At 50.9% G+C, this 24,072-nt stretch overlaps 2 protein-coding genes across 3 annotated transcripts in view; one reads left to right on the top strand and one right to left on the bottom strand.

Moving 5' to 3' along the window:
• Window positions 1–347: 347 nt before the first annotated feature.
• Window positions 348–7,895, bottom strand: LOC117651746 (contactin). The gene is made up of 19 exons (XM_034396056.1): window positions 7,782–7,895; window positions 7,020–7,372; window positions 6,702–6,943; window positions 6,366–6,608; window positions 6,140–6,290; window positions 5,889–6,066; window positions 5,304–5,789; window positions 4,905–5,195; window positions 4,682–4,819; window positions 4,466–4,606; window positions 4,212–4,378; window positions 3,980–4,118; window positions 3,710–3,850; window positions 3,345–3,580; window positions 2,899–3,261; window positions 2,646–2,814; window positions 2,423–2,556; window positions 2,094–2,277; window positions 348–2,014 (listed from the first exon to the last, which is right to left on the bottom strand). Exons 2-19 carry the CDS (start codon window positions 7,359–7,361, stop codon window positions 1,902–1,904), a joined length of 3,858 nt encoding a protein of 1,285 aa, XP_034251947.1. The 5' UTR covers window positions 7,362–7,372; window positions 7,782–7,895; the 3' UTR covers window positions 348–1,901.
• Window positions 7,896–9,282: 1,387 nt separating this feature from the next.
• Window positions 9,283–24,072, top strand: part of LOC117651748 (heparan sulfate glucosamine 3-O-sulfotransferase 5) — a 101,964-nt gene continuing 87,174 nt past the window's right edge. For both annotated transcript variants that reach the window (XM_034396058.1, XM_034396059.1), the window contains exon 1: window positions 9,283–9,533. The gene's annotated coding sequence lies outside the window, so the exon portion shown is untranslated. The remainder of the gene's footprint in view (window positions 9,534–24,072) is intronic.

The following is a 24,072-nucleotide window of genomic DNA, read 5'->3' as shown; positions in this document are numbered from 1 at the left end:
AGGGCGGGCAGGCCCCTGACTGCGTAGGGGAGGGAGGCGAGGGGGTGCAAGCGCCACTTTGCTTTCAAAATTTTCCTAGTTTCTCGTTCCCCTACCCTTCTCCAGGACTTGGGGGCATGGGGCAAACAACTTGAATTTTGGTGTCCTTTCGCCTTAAAATAACGTTGAAATAACGCGAAACAACGTGAAATGACGTGAAATAACGATGAAATCACAATGCAATGACGTGAAATAACGGTGTACAAATTTTGACCAAGTTGTTTGCCCCTCACTTGGGGGTTCTGGACTGCGTGCCTGGGTGGTGCGTGCAACTGGGGGCTTTTCAACCAACAAAGTCATGTAGAACATTTGTTTCTGTAAAACCAACTTTATTCTTATAAAAAAATGGAATGGTAGTATAAAACCGACAAGTCACAATGTCAAAGGACGGATGTTTCGGGGGAATGTTAGAAACAGGCCAATCACAGGTAATATGAGAAATTTTGTGCTTGAAGAAATGATCAATACATCACACTGGATCACTGATACAAATACCATCTCAAAGAGAATATCATAGATCTCCATTTCTGTATAAAAGGGTACAAAATTTTTATCTTACAGCATGCAGAGTCAAAAGTCAGGCATGGCCACTAATATTCCACTTACTGCTAAACCAATAAAATATATCAAATGTCCATAAAAAAAAGTTCAGACAAATAGTCTTTCAAGATGTTTAAAAAGACAAACCATACAGTTTTGTACCTGACAGCAACATTGAAATAATCAAATGAAGAGAAAATATACAAATTCTAGAATAACATAAAAACTGATTTTGTTAGAAAATTGTTTTCTTTAACAAAGAAAGCATTAATGACAGAGAAGAATACCAGTAAGTCAAAAGAGAAATGTGCTTTGTACTGGTCACATGGGTAATTGTAATTACCAACAACATAAGATTGGCAGGTGTCATTCTTAACTAAACCAAACTACTACTTGTGCAATACATTATGCTATGGTAAATCTGGACTGAGTATTCTTAATCTCCCTAAACTACTAACTACAATAAAATCATTAAGGCACATTTTGTAAACCTAAGTAAATAAAATTCATCTAGGTACAGAAATTGATTTTAAAAAAATATCCAACACATCAATGAAAAAAAAAAAGCAACAATAACGGACGGAACAAGAACATAACATTCACAAACTTTCAGTTTCAACATTAAGAAAGAGAGAGATAATTTTCAACGTATCCCCTCAATGGCTGTTGTTTTTACCATCTGTCATGTATGGAGGTGGTCCAGCATCACAGACTACTTCGGGATACAGAGGTATCATTGCAGGCCACCTTGCCAAGGAGGAGCAAGAGAGTGTAAAACTGAAAACTTGCTCACGTAAGTTCAAAAACAAATCCTTTGTCATAAATAAAATCAAAACATTAAGTAGATATGCTTTGCATTGGTATTTGAATGCAATGGAACTGTATTATCAAGTGTTTTAAAAGAACAAGTAGAAAATATTTTAAAATGGGTATGGTGAAAAAATTGCAAATGAGAAATCCCATTTAACAACTATTCACCCCATGATAAATGTACCATTGCTGAGATCACTTAAATAATAAGTGACATACTTTCCTCACAAAATGAATCATGACTAATTTTTCCTTAGTAATAAACTCATCCTTCACAACTTTCATTCATTACATACATAAGATCTTACTGCAGTACTAAATAAATGAGCTTCTACCTCAGGTGTTTGATAAATAAGTGTGACAATCAGGATGTGATCCTGCTTTCCTAAGTACTTAGCAAAAACTGCCAAAATATACAAAACAGATAGAGATAAAAAAATCACTGATCCCACATAAAATAAGGTCATGTGGAATACTATGGACGGCTGCATAAAAATTGTTCAGATCATTTTTCAATTCAAATCTACAGGAAGTACTGAAAATACTAGAACTAACACGACAGAAATTACACTCCAAAGACACATAGTGGTGGTGCTAGCATCACTTCTTAACACTTCTTGGTCACCTGAAAACAGACAAAGTGATTAATAAAAAAATGATAAAAAAAGAAGGAACAAAATTTATCGGAAAAAGAAATTACTTACCCATTTGGAATGTTATGACAGGAGATGACATTCTCCCATCACCTCCATTAGAATATGCAAGAACTCTCATGTGGTAACTTTTACCAGGTGACAGATTAGTTATGTATGCCCTCAGATTCTGTCCCACTGGTATTATAGTATCGTTAGCTGTGCTCATATCCCGATCCTTCTCCCAGACTCTGACCTGTTGAGAAAATGATTTAGGCATTGTTAACTGCAGATACCAGTGAAAAGACTTTTTTGGTAAAAATATACAGTAGCAAATCTGTTATATTGGCAGTGATAAGAATTGACCGCAATAGGAATTTAACCATCAAGCCACAACCCACCTTGTAACCAGACACTGGTTCTTCATCCAAACTAGGAGCAACATATCGCCAAATAACATGCACTGTGGATGGATTGATGCCAGATATATGGACTGATGAAGGAGGCTTTTGTGGTGCTTTCCTGAATGTCCTCTCTGTTGATAACAGAAAAAAGTTAACAAAGATAGAGAAAAGGCAAAGACGAAAGTAAAGAAAAAAATCATCAGTATAATAAGTAACAAACCAATGTAACGTTCACTCTCGGGACCTTCTCCTGCAGCATTAAAAGCCATGACCTTGACAAAGTAGTACGTATCAGGTATCAGACCAACTATCAGAGACCATGGATTAGTGCTTCTGCTGAGGTAATACACGGCATCCTCTTCTTTCTGATCCTTTATCCAGTACTTCAACTGCAAAAATGAATGTGTCAGACATTTTCAAAATCTGCAATACTTCCTGATAGGATTCAACTTTTGTGGAAAGAACTTGCTCACCCTGTATCCAATCAATTTTCCTCTGATCTTCTCGCGAGTTTGATCGACCGACTGCCAAGTTACATTAAGTGCGGTCGAATTGAATGACCGTGCTGAAACCTGTTGAGGGGCGACATGGGGCATATCCTCTGCAGAGAAGATGGTGGTCATCTTTGATTCAGGTCCATAACCAATATCATTTACTGCTTGTACTTTAACATCATAGCGTGTATAGAAATGTTCACTCTGAATTCTTACAACAGCCATGCCAATATTGCCTTGATCTTTAAGAGCAAGAGATTGGAACTCTGTGTCATGCTCAGTCCTTCGCCAAAACACTTTGTAGTAAATGCCTGGACCATTATGATCTTGAGGAGGTAATGGCTGAAAAATAATTGAAAATCTATCATAAGTATCAAATTTACAAGTATGTATCAAGTACTTCTACCCAACAAAAATATACTTACAGTCCATCTGATTGTAAGGTCTCCAATTTTTCCACCCCCACCACCAATTTTGGATGGGAATTTGTAAGGACGATCAGGAGGTGTGCGATACTGTGGACTGGGGCTTGAGAAGATTCCATAGCCAAGAGAATTAGCAGCGGCCACTCTGAACTCGTATGTGCAACCAGGTGAGAGCATGCCCTCCAACTCAAACTGTTTTCTTCCATTGTATCGATCAATTTCCTTTGCTCGCACATCTAGAACAAGGAAATTCATCTCATTACAAACCCACATCTTTCACAATAGCAAATAAAAACTTGAAAAATAAGTTTTTTTTATGTAAAAAATAAATTTTAAACTACCGGTAGGTTAAGAAAACTACAAACCTCTGGTGATGTTTAGCCATGTATCATTATAAATTGTGCGAGCAGAAACAATATACACATATATAGGTTGACCATTTGGTGCACCATCTGTCCACTGAATCGTTGCAGATGTCTTTTTAATATCCACAACTTGCACACCACCTGGGAGAAAAAAAATTGGAGTTACAAATTACAAACTAAATATAACAAGAAGGAAGTTCAAGAGTTTCAAAAGAGCAAACATATAAATTGTAAATGGAAGTAAGGCTTGCACACTGGCAGACAACATACCAGGGGGACCTGGAGGACCCTCTACAATGACTCGAGTGCGGGTGACAATTCTTCCAACAACACTTTTTACAATACACTCATAGTCACCACCTTCAGCAATGGAGGCATTCCGAATGGCTAATAGATTTCCATCCACTTTCTGCAACAAAAATTAAAATGTGATAGATGGGTTAGAAATGAACAAGGTTGAAACAAGTATAAATGCAACAGTAACACAGGAAAGCAAACTTACAATACGTATCTGCTGATTCCTTTCATCTCGAATACGGAGTCCATTGTGGGTCCAAATATAAGCTACATCAAGCATCTCATCTGACAAGGCATCACAAGACAATGCAATATCTGAGCCTTCAGTAGTTACAAACTGAGGAGGCATGGTGCGGATGAAACGAGGCCCACCTAGAAATCAAAATGAATTTAATACTATAAAAAGTGCTCTAATTTACCTCATTTAAAACAAAAAGTTGATTTGTTTTAAGAACTTACGCATAACTATAAGACGTCCATAGCCAATATCTCTGCCATAACGGTTCTCTGCTGTGCACGAATAAGTTCCTTCATCATCTCTAGAAACAGGCTTGATGACCATATTTCCATTCTCTAAGATGATACGACGCCCTCCACTCCCTGCCACAAAACATTAATCAAAATTAAGAACTGAAATATTTTAAATGGATGAGATTTTCATGACAAGAAACATACCAAGAACATTGCCATTCTTTTTCCAGATGAACCTCGGTCTTGGAGCTGCTTCTGGGTTGCAACGCATTGTCACATTGCCACCCTCAGCAGCATAGGTTTCAGCTTCTAATGGCCGCTTTTTGAAAGATGGTGGAAGAGCTGTAGCAAGGCATGAAATAAATTTAGTTTCACTGAAGAAAGGTAACACTAAGATAAATGTCAAAGTCATGTCAAATGCTCTTACATAACACTCTCAACTGCGCAGAAGAATAGCGTGTTCTCAATTGGTTCCGGGCACGGCACTGATACATAGCCTGATCACGTTGAGGGTCCAGATGACTTATGGATAGCACATTATCTTGGATGTGGTACCGTCCCCAATCTTCAGGAGGTAGACGGTTGACATTCAGCTCAACTCCATTTCTCAACCATGAATAAGTTACATCTGGTATACCGAATGCTTCACAGGTCCAAGTCAGATTTCCCTGATAATCCATGTGTTTGTCCATAAGTGGAACAGTGAAGTTTGGTTCAGCTGAAAGGGATATACAAAATGTCAGTTAATGAAAAAGGAAGAGATGCATGAAAGCTAACACCAATAATTTCTGGGTACTGTATGTCTGTATAACAGGTGGCCAATTACCTTGGATACTAATTGTAACAGTATTGGTTATAGCTGCACGATCGTTGTTTGCACGACACACATATTCTCCCTGGTCTTCCACTTGCACACTTGGAATGATCAAAACTCTGTTGTAATTGGCCAGATAAGCTCCCCTGGGGAGGTTGCCATTAACTCTGGTCCAATTGTAGGATGGAACAGGGTAACCAAATGCTACACATTCAAGTCTAACTTCATGCCCTGCAACTATGGCGTCTGGGAAAGCTTTAGGAAAGTTATTGGGGAACTTCAGCTGTTGGAAATTAGGATGAGGGCGAACATTTAATTTAAAGAAAGGACCGTTACGTCCAGTGTCGGAAACTTTGCTTTGGACATTGCAACTGTAACTGCCTTGATCAATATTTTCAAGAGCAGAAAAATAGAGGGATCCATCATATGAGGAGAACACTCTTCTATCTTCTTCAACAAAATTAGGGAAGTAGTCACGAGCCCAATAGAATGTTACACCTGAAAAGGAATTCAAAATATGAGTTAGGTGGATTTAATTAATGACTTATCTTGACTTTCTCAAATTTGGAAAAAGAAGGGAACAGAAAAGATGATTACCTGGGAAATACTGTGGTGGATCACAATACATAGTTTTACCCCAGTTCTTGTCACCATACTCAGGCGATCTTTTCAAATTAAATTCTCCAATGAACCCAAAAGACAATTGCACACTTTCAGATACGATGGTTCCAAATTTGTTAGTTGCTTTACAATGGTAGGTACCACGATCTGTAATCTATAATTTGATGCATTGTGTTAATGCTTATCTATTTATTGCTGTCATTTTGGCAAAGTAAAAGAATCCTTACCTGATTAGGGTTATAGATAATTAGGGAACCACCACTGATAGTAAAACGATTGTCTTGAAGAGGGTCAATGAGAGATTCACGAAGTATATCATTCTCATAATCTTCTTTGAACCATTCATATGACGGAGTCGGATAACCAGCTGCCAAACAGCTGCAACAAAGATTTTTTTTAGTCTTTTGCTTCATACAAACAGGTACAACAGGTACAATTTGAATTATAAAATACCTTAGTGTAACATCATTAGCAAGCTTCCTTTTTGACAAATCAAATACAACATCCTTGGGTTGGCGAATAAAGATTGGACCTCTAGGAACTAAAAGAGGATCATCAACATCAACACCATATGTGTAGGTACGATCATCTTCTAGGAGAGCTCGGAGGGCGCCAATAGGAGCTTCACAGATGTAAAGCAGAGGTTCAAGACCGCTGACTCGTTCGAATCCCCATCTCATCAGATTTGGTGAATAACTGAAAATTAAGTACATGTTTTAAACAGAGCTGGTTAATTCCAACACAGGATTAAACTTCTAACTGAAACAAAAATCAAATAATTATACACACCTGTATGCGACAAAATCTCTGATGTATGGTGGTTGATCAGGTGGAGGCTGAGGGAGGAAAGCTGCTTCCAAATTCACAATGTTGGTGCCATCACCTTCATTGATCCAAAAATTTGGCTGCTGTTGAAATCCACTGGTATACCATCTTCTACGTTGCGGATCTTGAATATTCAATTGATTGAGCAAAAAGCCGTGCTCTTCTAAGCTATTAATATTGACTAAATCAGCTTGATAGTGGTACGCCTAGAAAGGAGACGCAAAATTTAGGGAAATTCTTATTGAGTATTTTGAAAACAAGAACCAAGAACAGAAAACATACTTGACAATTCCTCCTGGCTTCAACTCTTGGCCGAATGGGTGATTTGATGAATCTGTAGCAGGACCCTTGGAATTGGATCCAGTGCTGTGGACACCTCCACTCAAGCAATTCAGGGCCAAAATTGTTTAAGCCAGCCGGTCCAATTGGATCAATGGGACCCAATGGGGGTCCAAGAGGGGGTCCGAGGGGAGGACCAAGCGGGGGCCCAAGAGGGGGCCCAAGTGGAGGTTCAATGGGCGGGCCAACAGGTGGCCCTACAGGAAACCCTCCAGGTGGCGGGTTCGGTGGAATCTGACCACCAACGATGGAGAGGGTAACAACTACCCATACCAGCCTGTCCATGACTGGTACTTCTGCAACATGCAAAACCAGGAGGTCACAATTTCAGTTCCAGAGATCAAAGGATTTATAAAAGAATAAGTTGCAACTGAGAGCAAAATAGAAAAACAATAATAGTGATTTGGCAGGAGAGAATCAAAGTAAAAGAATATTGACTGCAATGCTTTGTAATATACAGATCAATAGGGTCCAAAATAAAAGTAAACCCTTAGTATCTTAATAAAATCAGTTTTGAATCGTGAGAAATTCCTGATCAAGTTATTGAGATGGGAGTGGCACTCCGCCTACAGGTTAGAAAAGACACAAAACTGGGCCTAATCACTCAAAAGGAGTATGGCCAGGAACAGAAAAAAATAGTTGAGCCAAGTATAGATATTTGCTGATCTTTAAGCTTCCCCGCCAGTGCTAAACATAAATACAGACCTCTAACTTCTACCAAAACATTGGGTGACGGTCCGTTGTTGGTGTTGGTTGTTTGTAAGTGGTCGTGACTCACTTGTCACAGTCACCGCCGCCTCACAAAATGGCGGAGCAACCTGTACAGGGCTCATCGCTGCCAACCTCTAATACAAAAAATAGAAATGTTACAGACACAATTTATCACTCTAGAAGTCGAGTAAAGACCAAAACACAAGTGAAATTCATTCTTACGTTTTAAAAATGAATGCTGTGAATTTAAAATTTACTTTTGAATGGTAATGAAAATGCGACGCTCAGAAGTTTGGTTGGCCAAAGGGCAAGCACAACCTGTCGTTTCCGTACCGCACATTCCGTGGTTTGAATTTGAATTAGTTAAACCGACTTTACCGATCACTTTGTGAAAAGATCTTTTCATAGATGTTTTGCTCTGTGAAGGGCTGTCTCCTCGAAGAAATGTACTCTCCATCTTTCTCTGCCACACCGCAGTGTCTGCCAAGGTAAGCTTTGCACAAATGCTTCAACAATCTATCAAGTTCCTTCACTTGTCCCTCAAATAGACCATTCTAGTCGTCGCCGACTGAAGAACAAGAAGAATCACAAAACCGGAACGACGGCTAGAATGGTCTATTCTTTAGAAATTTGAAAATCGTGATACTGATCGGTCTGGAGGTCCGGGCCTGCACTGTTTGTGCAAACGACAAGCAACGCTGTGCAATCCGTTCCGCCGCGCGAGACACTGCGATCCGATCGAAGTCCGCCTGGAGTCCGACCGGACAAGGGCAAGGGCGGCGAGATGCAAGGACAGCCGAGCCCTTTCGTCGCTCTGCCTCTCTCGCTCTCATGGGGCTATACGGGAGGGTGCGAGAGAGACAGAGCGACGAACCGATCTTCGGAATGGCTCGGCAGGTAGGCGGCGATGAATGTTGAATGCTCGATGGGGGAAAGGGAGAGTCCAGTGTGCAAGCAGCGGGCGAAACCGCGGCACGCGAGTCGCGGTCGGCACTCGTGGGGCACCACGAGGCGAGGCAGAAATAATGTGAGAAGTGCACTGGGTTGAATGAGGACGTGTGTGAGTGTGTGTGTGAGGGGGATGCATACGACAAGCGGAAGTGGCCGCGAGACGGGCAGCGCGCGCCCCGTGGTGGTGGGGCTCGGCGACGTGGGGGGCAAAGGGCAGGGGCGGGTGCGGCTGCACTGCCGGGCTGGCCGTAGTAGGGGCCGTAGTATTCAGGGTTGTAGTAGTGGTGACGGGATTGGAAAGGGCGGGAGGGGGTGAGGGGGGCTGAACCTGCCCATGCCCGCGGCAGGCCCGCGGCAGGCCCGCGGATAGGAGTGTCGCTGGAGTGTATCGATCCCCTCCTCCTCGCCTGGTACGCTAGCGCAGCGCGCGCGGGGAGGGGGGTCGCTATCCACGCTACGCCACGCTACGCCCTCTGGGCGGCGGGAGGGCCGGGGGCGGGCCGGGGGCGGGCCGGGGGCGGGCCGCCCTCAGTCGTGGCTGGTGCGGCGAGCGGCACACCCGAGCCCCAGCAAGCCCCAGTCCCCGGCCGTGCACCCCCGAGGCTCCCCCGGCACGCAGCGTGCTCGCCCGGTCCGTCTCCCGACCCACGTCAAGTGCACCCTGGTCCCGGACCGCCCTGGACCAGCGGCCCTGCCTGGCCGGCGGTGGCCCTGCCCCCGCGTGACTCTCTCCACGGCACTGTGACGGACGGACTGAGCGGACTCTGCGGATCGCATCGGCACACGGAACACCAGGTAAGCCCGCGAGGTCCGGACGCCCCGGAGTGCTGGATGGCGGACGGCAGCCACTTGGCGCGGCCGTCGGCAGTCCGTTTGCTCGGACGAGAGGCGGAGCGCAGAGGGGCTGCGTTTGTAAATATTGACTGTGCGGCCGCCCGTTGGCGCCGTTGGCGCGCGTCGCGCTTCGCAGCGAGCGTGGCCCTGGCGGGTTGGCGCGCTGGCGGGCCTGGCAGCAGAGCGCGGGCGGCAGCCTAACCTCAACGCTCACACGGCCCGCGCCCCTCCGGCCCCTCCTCGCCTCCATTCTGCTTGTCTTCCGCGTCCTCCGCGTCGTCCGTCGTGTTGACAGTCGATCTTGACCTGCCCCCCGCCCGCGCGCGCCCTCAAACACTCACGCGCGCACACACCCAACGAAAACACAGAGGCTGTCCGTGGGCCGCCGTCCCTCCACCGCAGTATTTGACGAGAACGCGCTAATGCACGTCTGGGAACTGGGGGGTTGTTGCCGCCATTCGGTATTGATGGAATCCGAAAATCCGAATCATATGCTTAGAGCACCCCCACCCCCATGCCGCGTGTGTTTACGTGTATGTGTGTGTATGTGTATACATGTTTTGCATGCACGTGTGTCCACGTGTGAGTGTGTGTAACCTGACCTGACAGGCCGCTCTCTGTTGTGTTCTCATCAAAGTCGGCGCCGCATTATCGGACATCCATATTTCTCCTAATTGTTTCATTAAATTAACGAATCAAATTATGACGGCTTCCTCAACTCTGTAGGTCTGACTCGGTGATTAATTCGACTGTTAAGTGATTGCGCGCCAAACTTGTCCCGCCTGTGGGTTGGAGGAGGCGGGGGGGGGGGGGGCGCCTTTGACTGCACAGTCAATGGCCGCCCATTTGGAGCGTTTCAAGCGCTTGGCGCTGCCAATCAACTTGAGAATTCGGGTCGTCGCTATTCATGGTCGCCATCGCGGAATCACACGTTGAGAATAGCCGGGGAGGGGAAGGGGGAATTCGGGGGGGGGGGAGGTCGACATTTTCTAGCCAGTGATGGAAGGTCACGACTGGCCGAGCGAGCTTGAATGCCATGTGTGTGGGCCGGCCGGACAGGGAAGGGGTCTCTCTCTCTCTCCCCCTCTCTCTCTCTCTCTCTCTCTCTCTCTCTCTCCTCTCTCTCTCTCTCTCTCCCCCCCCCTCCCCTCTCTCTCTCTCTCTCTCTCTCTCTCTCTCTCTCTCTCCTCTCTCTCCTCCCTCCCTCTCTCTCGGCCGCTTTCAGTCGTCTTCTCTCTCGGGGAGGAAGATGACTCAGCGAGAGTGTCGCGCTCGTCTTGGACACAGTTCTGGTCCGGTCAATACGCCGTGGTGGAGAGCGCGTTCCTTCGCACAGGCGAAGTGGATTAGTTACGGGAAAAAAATGAGAAAAAAGAGTGAGAAAAGTGTGAGCCGCTGGTATTGGAACCCGCGACAAGCGAGCGCGTAATGTGCCGTGCCAGGGGGCGACTGCGGGGTCTTGGCCAGCAGAATATTTCCCAGAGTCCTATCGTGCCCCTGCACCTTCCGGGAGCCCACGAGTGCAAGAGTCAGAGCGACGGAAAAGTTGGATCAGTTGCTGGCGGCGAGTGAAATGCAGAAGAGCGCGTCGGTCCCGTCACCGCAGCCGAAACCGTTTGAAAATTGTGCGTATTGGGGAACCGGCGGCGACCAAAAAGCGAAACGCGACCGCCGGTGAAATTCAGCCCCCGCCGGTGGCGGCCCGACGGGGGGTTGCGGCCAGCGGCTGATTCCGAGCGTCGTTTCGTCGCCCTCCCTCGCACCTTCCGGGGCCCCAGGGATGCGAGAGAGACAGAGCGACGAAAACGACTCTCGGAATCGTGTCCGCTGGGGGGCCCCACGTCGCCACCATGCGGCGCCGCGTCTCCCGTCCCGCCAGCAGACTGATTACGAAGTCGTTTTCCCTGTCTGGCAGCGAGGGCGCACGGTGCGAGAGAACAGAGCGAAACTCCGGAAACAGCCGGGTGAAATATTCACGCCCACCGACCGAGTTGACGCTGGCCCGACGGTTGGGGTTCGGCCTGCCGGCGGCTGATTCCGAGCGTCGTTTCCGTCGCTCTGTCTCTCTCGCACTCTTTGGGGTGCCCCGTAGGGATGCGGGAGAGACAGAGCGACGAAAACGACTCTCGGAATCGGTGTGCCGCTCCGGGTGGCCGTCATCGTCGTGCCGACCGTCTGCGTTTTCCTCGTCTCGCCGTCCGCCAGCAGACTGATTACGACAGTCGTTCCGTCGCTCTGTCTCTCTCGCACCCGCACGGGACGCCCCACGAGTGCGAGAGAGACAGAGCGACGAGTGCGACTCTCGGAATCAGCCCGCAGGTGCGACTTTTCTATTCGTCGCGAGTTGTTGGCTGGAGTCGTCGTCCTCCCTGACGGCGTGCCTGCCGCCCCGAGTCCCCGCGGACGCCTTTTGCTCGGCTTGCCGAAGCCGAAGGTGTCTGGAGTGTGCTGTTTCGGGATTGAGACACTTTGCTGCCGCCACCGCAGTGTCTGTCTAGCGTCGCCGGGGGCGGGGCGGGGCGGGGCGGGCCCGGCGCCAAAATAACGAGGTGGTGTGGACACAAAGGAGTGCCTTATTGTGTGTGGGGTCAACGTGCTTGAAATGGGTTTTGCTCCGTACTCCACGCAACGTTTTTATTTTGGGTCCAGCCGCGCCCTGCACCCCCTCCCCCTCCCCGCTGCTCTGCATTCTATACATTCATGCATGCGCGCTAATAGTGTCGCCCCTCTCTGTCGCGCTCGTGGCGCGCGCCGTGCCGGTGCGAGAGAGACAGAGAGACGAAAAGGTTTCCGTTTGCGGGGTGCACGCGTGCAGGGCGCTGACAGGGCGGCCGCCGCGGCGCGGCACGGCCGGGTGGCACGTCAGACACGTCGTCACGGGGACGGCCAGGACGGCCACCTCGGTGTCATGTTGACCGGCCGAATAATTCACCGTGTACTTTGGGGGCCCGTCCGGCGCGGGGGTCACCGCTATGTCAGGCGGGGTGCCGACGCCGCCAAAGAGCGCCCCGCCCCGCCCCGCCCCGCCCCGCCCCGCCCCGGCGGCACGCTTCACGGGTCGCACATGTACGGTCATGGTCACGCTCCCACGGACTGCGGCAAAGGCCGGCCTGGCGGGGCGTGGCGGGGCTGTTTGCATCGGCTGTGAAGCCCAGCATGTGGCTTTGCGGGCGCCTACTCCGAAAGGTGCATCGGAGTATTGGCTGGCTTTTCCGTGTTCCCTGAAAGCGACTTCTAGAGTCCGTCCCTACCCTGTACGTACCGAGGGTTCGTTTACTTGTGACGTAACGTCTTCTGTCTCTCTCGCTCTCACTGCAGTGCATTAGGAGCAACAAGGACCGAGCTATGGAAAAACGTTACGTAATGAGTGAACGGCCCCTTACCGTTGTGTGCGTCGAGTGAAAGCGACTGCGCTGTTGGGGCCCCGGCTTCAAAGCTCAAACGCTAATTGGGTAGGGGCGCACTGGTACACTGTGTCGTTTTGCAGTGTACCCCAGCGGGCATGCTTTCTTTGGTGATGTCGACGGCGCGGTGCACGGTGGGTCAGAAGACCGGTGGAGGCGGTCAAAATCCCGGACGCGTTTTGAGCTCCAGGGTCGTTGAATGGGGTTCGAACAGGATGTGTGACCCCACCCGCAATGGATTGCTCTCCGAACGAGGAATCCATTGGTGGGGTCACACGTTCGGTTCGAGTCCTGTTTAGCGACTCGAACGCGTCACTGCGAAGCTCGTGTCGTGCGACGAGTGCACGCACACTGCTAAGATTCGGGTCGTCACTTGGCGGCCATTTCTAGGCTGATTTCAAGCGTGACTCAGAGTCAGACTCTGACCAGAAAACGAAGAGTCCTGGGTTCTCGCGGTCGAGGGCTACCTGCAATGCTATCCAAGGCGGCAGATGCCATAAACCGCGAGAACTCAGGGCTCTTCGTTTTCTGGTCAGAGTATAGAGTTTTGGCCGCCTGCGCCGGTCTTCTGGCCCACTGTGCGGTGCTCGCTCGGTGGCGGTGCTGCCGGGCGGCGGAGCGGCGGTCAGGTGTTGCTGCACAGGTGCGAGTGTTCATGAGTTCCGGCTGGTTCCGGCGCCTAGGGGCCGCCAGGCCTGCAAGGCGGCAATCCATCCATCTACCGCCCTGCAGGCCTGGCCAAGGGCCTGGCCGGCCAGCTGCAGGTGTGCAGCGTGAGTGGCGTTGGCGCCAAGGGCCAAGGAGAGAGAGAGAGAGAGAGGAGAGAGAGAGAGAGAGAGAGAGAGAGAGAGAGAGAGAGAGAGAGAGAGAGAGGCAGGCAGACAGACAGACAGACAGACAGACAGACAGACAGACATAGAGGAGAGACACAGAGTGAGAGACATAGAGAGAGAGAGACATAGGAGAGAGACATAGAGAGAGAGACATAGAGAGAGAGACATAGAGAGAGAGAGAGACATAGAGAGAGAGAGAGACATAGAGAGAGAGAGAGAGACATAGAGAGAGAGAGAGAGAGAGAGAGATAGAGAGAGAGAGACATAGAGAGAGACATAGAGAGAGACCTTCATTTGGAGGGCAAGCAGGCCAAGACCGCCATCACGGTGGCCAGCGGCCTGATTCCCGAGAGTCGTTTTCGTCGCTCTGTCTCACCCGCACTCATGGGGCGTCCCGTGCAGGTGCGAGAGCGACAGAGCGACGAAAACGACTCTCGGAATCAGTCTGCTGCAGCAAGGTCCTGCAAGGAGCAACAGAGGAGGCTGCCCTTCCTTCTTGCTTCGCCTGCTTCCCCCACCCGGCTAATCGCGTTTCAATGGATCTACCAACATCCCCGTCGCCCCCCTCCCCCTCCCCCACGCCCTTCCCCTCCCGGGGTCATTTCGGATTCCGCTCCACCCCTTCCCTTCATTATGCCCTCTGGTCTTTCTATCTCGGGCTTTGTTCGGCCGACGGCCGGCCCCGCCAACCGCCACCGATGGCAACAATCCTCTCCGACCGACCCGAACGGCCAACCCGAACGGCCAACCCGAACGGCCAAACCGAACCGCCCGACAGGCCGACAATCGCTTCGTATTCATAACGGCGCTGTTTCCTTCCGCGTCGGTTCATTCATTCCATCCATCCGTCGACTCGCTTCGAAAATTGGCGCGCGCTTCGGCCGGCAGCTGCGTGGGTCTGACCCGCCGGCCGGAAGTGGTCGCCCCGCCTCCGCCCTCAGCCCCGCACAGTGGGCCAGAAGACCGGTGCGGGCGGCCAAAACCCTAGACGCGTTTTGAGCTCCAGAGTCGCTGAATGGAACTCGAACCGATCGTGTGACCCCCGAGGGGTGAATCACAAGTGTACTCATGAGTACAAATTTGGCCGTACTCAGTGTACTCACAAGTTTAAAAAGGGCGAAATTAACTAGTTTTTGGACCGATTTGGCGTTGAGTGCTGTTTAAAACGCTAAAGAAAGCCTTAAAATGTGTTTAAATGTGAAATTTATGAGTAAAAGCAAGGTGTACTCACCCGTACTCATGTACTCATGTGTACACCAGAACGCAGAGTGATTCACCCCTCGGTGACCCCACCAATGGATTCCTCGTTCGGAGGGCTATCCATTGTTGGGGTCACACGTTCAGTTCGGTTCGATTCCCATTTAGCGACTCTGGAGCTCGAAACGCGGCTGGGATTTTGACCGCCTCCACCGGCCTTCTGGCCCACTGTGCGCCGCCCCGCGACCCGAAGCATCCCGAGCGGCCCGTTCCGAGTCGTTCCGAGATGTCACGGAGATAAGGCAATGTGGGTCCTTTAAGTTTGAATAAGGCGACCCCCCCCCCTCTCCTTCTCCCTCTCCTTCCTCCATCCCCCTCCTCGATCCCGCCGCTCCGTCGCCTCCGGGCGCCCTTTCAGACTGACTCCGAGAGTCGTTCTCGTCGCGCTGTCTCTCTCGCACTCCCGGGTCGTCCCGTATGGGTGCGCGAGAGACAGAGCGACGAGAACGACTCTCGGAGTCAGTGTGCTGGAGCGCCCGCCAAGCGGCGGATAGGCAACGCGCGCGGCGGGCTGCGCGGCGCGCTGCCTAGGTCGCCCATTACCATTACCATTAAGGGCTAGACCACACATGATCGTATGCCATTTCGGGCCCGACACATGCCCGCCTGCACTGCAAAACGAGACATGGCCGTCCTTACTAAGGTGACACTTTATCCCGGCGGAGAAGAACCACCAACGGCTACGACTCCCACTCGCAGTATGGCCAGTCAGGGTGAAGGAGTTCACCCCCCCCCCCCCCCCCCCCTTGCGTGTCGCTGCCACGCCAGCGCCGCCACACTGTGCAGAGCCGCGCTGTTCGCCTCGCGCCGCGTGTGCCGTGCCGTGTGCCGTGTGCCTCGGCCAGCCAGCCGTGAGCATAAACAGGCTGGCAGATTGATGGATCGACAGGCACACTGACAGACGGACACACAGACACACGGTGCCGACCGCAAGCACGCACACACTGACACACACACACACACACACACATAACACACACGACACACAACACACAACACACACTGACAACACTGACACACACACACACACACTGACACTGCACACACACACACACACACACACACACGAGCGCGCTCACACAGACACAAAGGGTGAGCTTCACCGCGTCGGGAAAGCAGCCATCTCTGCTGGAGAGAGGATTGGCAGCGTATAGGGGCCGCGCCGGGCCGCGCCTGGAGCTGGAGGGGCGATGGAGTCAGCAGTAGTCGTAGTCTGGGTCTGGGGCCCACGATTGGCACTTCCCTTGCCCCCCCCCCCCCAACCCCTTCCCCGCGCTCTCTCTTTAGATTAGACGATCCGATGGCACACCCCACCGTGGCGGAAATGAACTGTGCAGAATAACGTTTGTGTGTGGGCGTCGTCTGTGAGGGGGCAGGGTCACTGTCTTTTCTGCTGCGAGTGTGTGAGTGGTGTGTGTGTGTGTGTGTGTGTGTGGTGTGCTCGAGAGAAAAGAGAGAGCCCCTTTTACAACGTGGTACGTACATCGCATACTTAAATGTATCCCCTTCCCTCGGACACTTGCGCTCACGCTCCAACGCACATACACACTTAAACGCACTCTCATACACACAAACACAAAGACACACACAAAAACACACAAACACACACACACACAGACACACACACACACATACACACACACACACACACACACACACACATACACAGCCAAAATCTCTGTCGTAGTTCATAGTATATGCACTCTAAAAGTCATGTGATTAAGATTCTCTATATTATGGTGAGAATATTCTATATTATGGAGGTGCAGCTGACTTTATGACGTACCTTTGAAAATTCACTGTAGATATTTTAGTGAATTTCTGTGGAGAAAATCTCTGCCATGATTTGTTCTTGCAGCCTTTCACCGTAAGGCATTAAGAGTGTGGTGGATAGGTAGCGGCGAGACAAAAGTTTCCAGCCCTCCTCCTTCAGTGGCGTGCGCAAGTGTGTGTGTGTGTGTGTGTGTGTGTGTGTGTGTGTGTGTGTGTGTGTCAGGGGTGTCATGACCCCCCCTTTGGCCACTAGACAGCCGCCTGGAAGGTAGGCAAATTGCGTCACTTTCCCCCTGTAAGTAGGCAAAAAGCATGGCCCGACCCCCCCCTTTTTTTTCAAAATTTCTGCGCACGCCACTGTCCTCCTTTGATGTGATGGAGACGGGGCAGCTGGACCGCCATCATACGGCTTTTAAATAGAAATGCCGTTTGTGGCCCCGGGGCCGGGCCGGGCCGGCCGGGCCGCGCGCCACTGGGCTGGCAGGGAATTGATTGGGTCTCCTCAGTGGGCTGACTATGATTGGTCGAGGGACCCTTGGCGTGGTCGGCCCACCTCGCCCTGCCCGGTGCATGGCGGCGGTCTGGCGGGGCTGCAGGCTGGCGCCGACTGTTCGTGTCTCTCGCACCTCTGTGGAACGCGGCATGGGTGCGAGAGAGACAGGGCGCCGTCTTCGGAACGAGCCCGCTGGTCCTGGGCTTGGGCCTGGCCCTGGGTTGGGCTGGGCCTGGGCTGGGCCTGGGCTGGGCGAGGGCGGTGAGGTTTCCTCCAGGGATCGGCCGTGCTGCCGTGTGCTGGGCCGGCCTGTCAGGCCGCGCTGTGCGCCCTGCGCCTCGCCGCCCTGCGCCGGCCGGGCTGTGTGCCCACACTGGCCAATAGCACCGCATGTCCCATGTGCCGCCACCATGGCCACCAACCTGCCTTTGGAAATTACCCCTGATGCTGCCCGAGGGCGGGACAACTTCCCTCGTCCATTGTACGAAATTTGTAAACATGCTACATTCAGGTGGCAAAACGCCTGTAGGTAAAGGCAACATGTGTGGCGAATACGCCAGAAATCTCGCACATTCTAACTTTCTCCCACAATACACTGAAAATCAAATAGTGATACATCTCATTCTCTGAGGGGTGAGACAAAACCGTCTCACCGAAAAAACGGTGATACTAAAATGTATCACCGAGAAAATGGTCGTACACGCATGTATCACCGAAAAAAGGGTCGTACACAAATGTATCACCGGAAAAAAGGTCGTACACAAATGTATCACCGAAAAAAGGGTGATACTTCCCCAGGAAAACAGGGGTTAATCTCGCTGATGTCTCACCTTTTTGTCGGTGATATATTTGTGTACGACCTATTTTTCGGTGATACATGCGTGTACGACCATTTTTTCGGTGATACATTCGTGTACGACCCTTTTTTCGGTGATACATTTTGTATCGCCGAAAATTGGTGAGACGTCTCACCCTTTGAATTACAGTGTAATTCAGTGTACACAAAATTTTTCAGTCGGCTTGGGCTACTCCTTGTAGTTCAACGAACGCAGAGAGTTGCACTGGGAGCCATCTTGAAGATTGTCTCAGCAGGTGAGAAATTAAGTCTAAAAAAAAGTTCTTTCCACAAGATGGAGAGAAGTATTTCTTGCCAAAATTTGGTCGCAATGTTCACCCTCATTCAATGTTCAGTGCGTTTCTTGTCTGATGTTCGCGTGGAGGTTCCTCCGTGTGTCAGTGTCTCCCCTCTCTTTCTCTCTCCACAGTGTCAATGCAGCCATTTTGTTGCGGCGATGCCATTACCACCACCACCCTGCCCAGCAGGCTGCCCTGATGAATGTTTATGAACGGCCTGTGTAATGGGGGGGGGAGGGGCCTTCGACACCGCAATGCCGGCGAGGATTTCAAGGCGGATAAAAAGAGAGAGAGAGAGAGAGAGAGAGAGAGAGAGGGGGGAGGGGGGAGGGGGAGAGACAGCGCCATTGGGCACTGGAATGCTAATGGTCCGGACGCTGTAACAAAGGGTATAAATTAGTTTCAAGCCCTTCGCCCTGCGCCCTGCACCGTCCCAGATCGTCCAACCGACCGACCGACCGACCACTCGGGCACCAGAAATCGGGCTCGGCTCCAAACCGCCGGCAGTGGTCAGATCGTCAGTGAGAGGGAGAGAGAAAGGGGAGGGGGGCTCCCTCAGGTTAGCACAAAGCCCACCGCCACCGCGGCGCCGCGCAGACGGAATGGGAAACGCAGGGAAGTTGGCTGGAAACGTTGGCATCAATGTTTGACGTGATTACGTCCCGCGCGCCGCCCGGCCCGATCTCTTTCCATTCGCGGTGAAAGGTGAAAGTGAGTTCAAAAGTGAGCGCAAGGCGCCAACGCCGCCTGTGTGGAATAAAAACAAATGGAGCTCTGGAAAAAAAATGAATCGGTGTGGCGGACACACGCGGCGAATTCGCCGCGTGTGGATCCTTTAAAGGATTCGTGGTTTCCCCGAGGTACCAAAAGAAAAGACATGGAATTTTTCCAGGGAGTCACTGAAAAAAACAGGAACCGTTTTCGAAGTGCATTGTACAGCGTCCTGGATGTTCCGTACATTGAGCCAAGGACGCCTTGAGGGTCATCGTCATCATCATCGTTGCGGCTCTACAGATGACTTACTGTGAAATTTCGTCAGTGATTGTCGGAATGTGTTAGAATGTGCAAGATTTCAAGCGTAAATTATCTACGACACATGTTGCCTGCTTACACTGCAAAGATAATGGTAATGTTGCTTGCCACAAATTTGGCAAGCCGTATTGAATGCCAAAATTTGGCAAGCTTCACACTAAATTCTTATGGACTTTTTTATGCATAGTTATGCATGCACAGATACGTCCATACGTTATGTATAATATTATGTATCACTGTGTACATTTTATGCAGGAAGATGCATAAAATGTACACAGTGATGCATAATTTTATACATACCGTATGGACGTTTCTGCGCATGCATAACTATGCATAAAAATGCGTTCTTATGCATTTAAAAAGTCCATAAGAATTTAGTGTGTTTAATCGGAAATCTTCATAAGCTTGCCAGAGTTTGGCAAGCTGGGGGGCACTTCCGGACCAAGCTTGCAAATTTTTGGCATCCAAAACAGCTTGCCAATTTTGTGGCAAGCAAACTTACCACCGGCTTTGCAGTGCACACTAAATTCTTATGGACTTTTTTAATGCATAATGAAGCATTTTTTATGCATAGTTATGCATGCTTAGAAACGTCCATAAGGTATGTATAAAATTATGCATCACTGTGTACATTTTATGCATCTTCCTGCATAAAATGTACACAGTGATGCATAATTTTATACATACCTTATGGACGTTTCTAAGCATGCATAACTATGCATAAAAAAGTCCATAAGAATTTAGTGTGTGCACAGGCGTTTTTGCCACCTTAATGTGGAATGTGCTCAAATTTTGCACAATGGATGAGGGAAGTTGTTCCCCCCTCGGTCCGCATCCTCACTCACTGTAAGACTACACTGTGGCGGCACCCCTTCGCAATCTGCTAAATAAAACTCCAGCGCCGTGGCCGGGCCAGAAGTCGGCCCCAGAAGGGGTCCCATGTCATTGCCACGGTGTCGCAGTGGCGCCCAGCCGCGCCCCTCGGGGGGCAGCGGGGCGGAGCGGGGGGTGGGGGAGGGTGCCGCCCCGGGGGAGTTCTGGCGACGCGGGCGGAGGGCCGGGGGGGGGGGGGGAGCCATGCGTGTTCGCACAGTAATGCCCCAGCAGGGCCCTCCCAGTGGAGTGGCCATCGCTTCTCACTTTTCACCGCTCGGGGCGCGAGTCTGCCGCATGGCCGCATGGCATGGCGGTGTGTCTGCGTCGGCCAAGCCTACGCCCTGCAGGACGCAGTGGCCGAGCCCTGCACCACAGTGGGGCAGCGCCAGCGCACTGAAAAGACTTTTGACCGCTATAACGGACTTACGGAAATGTACGACCGAAAAAGGGTCATACTGAAACGTAAGACCGAAAAAAGGTCATACTTCGATGTATGAGCGAAAAACGGTCATACTTTATAGTGTATCACAGGTAAAGGCTGATATATCCCCAAGCTAAACAATAGCCAGTCTCGCTGATGTCTGACCTTTTTTTGGTCATACATTTAAGTATGACCCTTTTTCGGTCATACTTTTTGTATCACCGAAAATCGGTCAGATGTCTCACCCTTCGAATTTCAGTGAATATAGAACATTTTCGCCATAATATATGGAGAATCTTCACCGTACAACATTTAGAGTGTGGCAACCCATCGACTGCCCCGCCGCGGGGTCCCTTGCCATTGTGAGCTTCCATCCGCCAACGCACTTCAACTGTACCGCCGCCCGCACTCCGGCAAAACTAAACCGCCACTGTAAGGGAAATATGCCCGGAAGGCCGGCATGTCGAGACCACTGCAAGCCGGGGTCGATACGTGCAAGGGCCGCGAAGCAAGTTCGTAATCTGCGCAATCTTTCACAGAAATACGACTTTTCTCCGTGTTTTTGTTATTTTTTTTTGTGAGTGCGGTGTGGTGTGGGATTTGCTGCGGCAGAGTTCCTTTCTCAGCGCCGGGCGAAAATAATCTAAAAAAACAAAAAAACAACGCGTTTGGCTTTTTAGGTCGAGTCTATAATTAACCAGCCGTTCCGGGATGGGTGGTGGTGTGGACGAGAGTATGTAAAGAACGGGCAAAATGACTAAAAATACGGCGACCTTTCGCGCGGGGTTCGCGGGGGAAGCGCTCTCGCGGCCAACAGGTTGTTAATGTTTGTGCAGTTTTTGCCGCGTCGAATTATTTTTGTCCAGTCGCGTATGAATGAAGGGGGCATTCACTCGGACGCGCTCCCACACTCGTAAACGCGTGTCAGAGAGCGAGCCACTCGCGCGATTTGGCTTCACCCGGTGGAAGGATCTGCAGTTCAAGTGTGCAGTTCTCCTAAGAGGACCACTGACCACTCACAAAAATGTTTTGTTACACACACTGCAAAGTCGGTGGTAAGTTTACTTGCCACAAATTTGGCAAGCCGTTTTGAAAGCCAAAAATTGGCAAGCTTGGCCCGGATATACTCCCCAGCTTGCCAAAATTTGGCAAGCTTATGAAGATTGCCGGCCAAAGCTTGCCAAGTCTTGGCATTCATAACGGCTTGTCAAATTTGTGGCAAGCAAACTTACCACTAGCTTTGCAGTGCACTGGAACTAACACACTCACTTTGTCTCTCTTTGCCTGTCTCTGCCTGTCTGTCTCTCACACATACTCACAGAAATCCCTCCCCCTCACACACACACACAGACGGGCGCATGCGTTACTTCTTGTTTTTGGCGGAAACTCTAGCCAAAGGCGGGGCTTTGCGCATTGCGGCATATTCTTTACTCTGTACTTGTTTTTTTTTCCAGTGTTGCTAAGTTGGTTTTGCCTGCGAATCGTCTCGGTGCACGCATTGCGGTCCTTAACTTTGTTGCTTTCTTGCTCCCACAGGTAAGGCTGTGCGATGACGCCGCTGCCGGTGTGCCGGCCCCGCCCCTGAGGTGAGGCGTCCGACCCAACAGTGTCCTCCAGGACCTCCAGGACCTCCAGGACCTCCAGGACCTCGGGAACCTCAAGGTCTCGAAGTAAGGGGAAAGGATGTCACTTGCAGATTTTGAATTATTGAGTCTCGACCATAAGTTTGCGGGAAGACTTCCCCGGAGGCGGTCGACACACTGGGGGACGTAGGCAGAAGTTAGCGCCGCCAAGTTGGATACGGAAGAGAGAGAAAGAGAGAGAGAGAGAGAGAGAGAGAGAGAGAGAGAGAGAGAGAGAGAGAGAGAGAGAAGAGAGAGAGAAGAGAGAGAAAAGGGGAAAAAGGCCCCAAAAAGACAAAGCGGCCCGCCCCCTCGTGGAGAATTCATTACATTGAATAACTTCGCGCCTCTCTGTCGCACTCATCGCTGTTATGAAAGGCTGAAACTGAAAGGCGAGGTGGTGGTCTCTCTCTCTCTCCCCCCCCTCTCTCTCTCTCTCTCTTCTTTCTCTCTCTCTCTCTCCCTCTTCCTCTCTCTAATTGTACATCGCTGGCGACTGCCTATTTCCGGTGCTTGTTTGGCCGGGCTGCGTTCAAGTTGCAGGCCGGGCAGGCCGAGAGGGTTGTCCTCCGGGAGGCCGACCCGGAGTTCCAGGACTCTGTCGCTGCCCGCGGCCCTGGCGGCCGTGACCGTGCCTCGGCGCTGCACTGCCGGCGTTAGTGCGTTAGTTACGGCAGTTAGAGTGTCCAGGGGTTGTTTCAGGACGGGGGCCGAAGGCGAATCAAGTACGCCGGACGGAGGGCCGCGGAGGGACTACCGGGCAGGTCGTCGCCGACTGACGACTCTGACGACCTCTGCGTTCCCTTTTTTCCTCTTGCCGTCTCCTTCCGCTGGTGCTTGATCCTCGGCCACGCGAGACGGCGCACAGTGGGCCAGTAGACCGGTGGAGGCGGTCGAAATCCCGGACGCATTTTGAGCTCCAGCGTCGCTAAATGGGACGCGAACCGAGCGTGTGACCCCAACAATGGATAGCTCTTCAGACGAGGAATCCATTGGTGGGGTCACACGTTCGGTTCGAGTCCTGTTTAGCGACTCTGGTGCTCAAAACGCGTCTAGAATTTTGGCCGCCCCCACCGATCTTCTGGCCCACTGTGCGGCGGGGCCGCCGAGGACCATCCAGGACGCGGTTTCCCCGCCGTCCGGCGGAAAAGTCTTTTGGTCGCTCTGTCTCTCTCGCACCCTTTCGGCACGCCCCATGAGTGCGAGAGAGACAGAGCGACGAAAGCGACTCTCGAAATGGCTGCTCTCGGCGCGTTACGTGGAATGTGGATGGCGCTACTCTGTTGGGTGGCGACGAGGCGCTCCGCCGTGTCAAGCCCGCCAGTCGTTTTTCTTGCGGGGCTCTCGGCCTTCCCCGCCTGGCTGCCGGCTGCCCTCAAAGTCGCTTCCCTCTCTCTCGCACCTATACGGGTCGCCCCGTGAGTGCGAGAGAGACAGAGCGACGAACGACTCTCGGAATGAGTCCGCTGGCTGCCCTGGCCGAGCGGAGCGGGGCGCCAAGACGGACGGCTGCATGGGATTTGGTCCTGGAAGTCCTGGAAGTCCTGGAGTCGAGTTAAGGGCCGCGACACTGCGACGGCTTGGTGCAGCGGTTAAGCCCACCTGTCCACCTGCACAGTAAATGTCTTACGGTGAACGGGGGCTGCACCAACATA

Source organism: Thrips palmi, unplaced genomic scaffold, assembly GCF_012932325.1.
Source record: "Thrips palmi isolate BJ-2018 unplaced genomic scaffold, TpBJ-2018v1 HiC_scaffold_6, whole genome shotgun sequence".
Lineage (NCBI taxonomy): Eukaryota > Metazoa > Arthropoda > Insecta > Thysanoptera > Thripidae > Thrips > Thrips palmi.
The sequence above is the reverse complement of the archived record's forward strand: the minus strand, read 5'-3'. Positions and strand labels throughout refer to the sequence as shown.

What these genes read in the sequence shown, in the direction of transcription:
- LOC117651746 (XM_034396056.1), bottom strand. Translation starts at nt 7,361, where the DNA reads ATGGACAGGCTGGTATGGGTAGTTGTTACCCTCTCCATCGTTGGTGGT. An exon ending in AGAGATTTTGTCGCATACAG is followed by an intron (nt 6,609 to 6,701) that starts GTGTGTATAATT and finishes CTTAATTTTCAG; the next exon opens with TTATTCACCAAATCTGATGA. An exon ending in ACCTTACAATCAGATGGACT is followed by an intron (nt 3,262 to 3,344) that starts GTAAGTATATTT and finishes ATTATTTTTCAG; the next exon opens with CCATTACCTCCTCAAGATCA.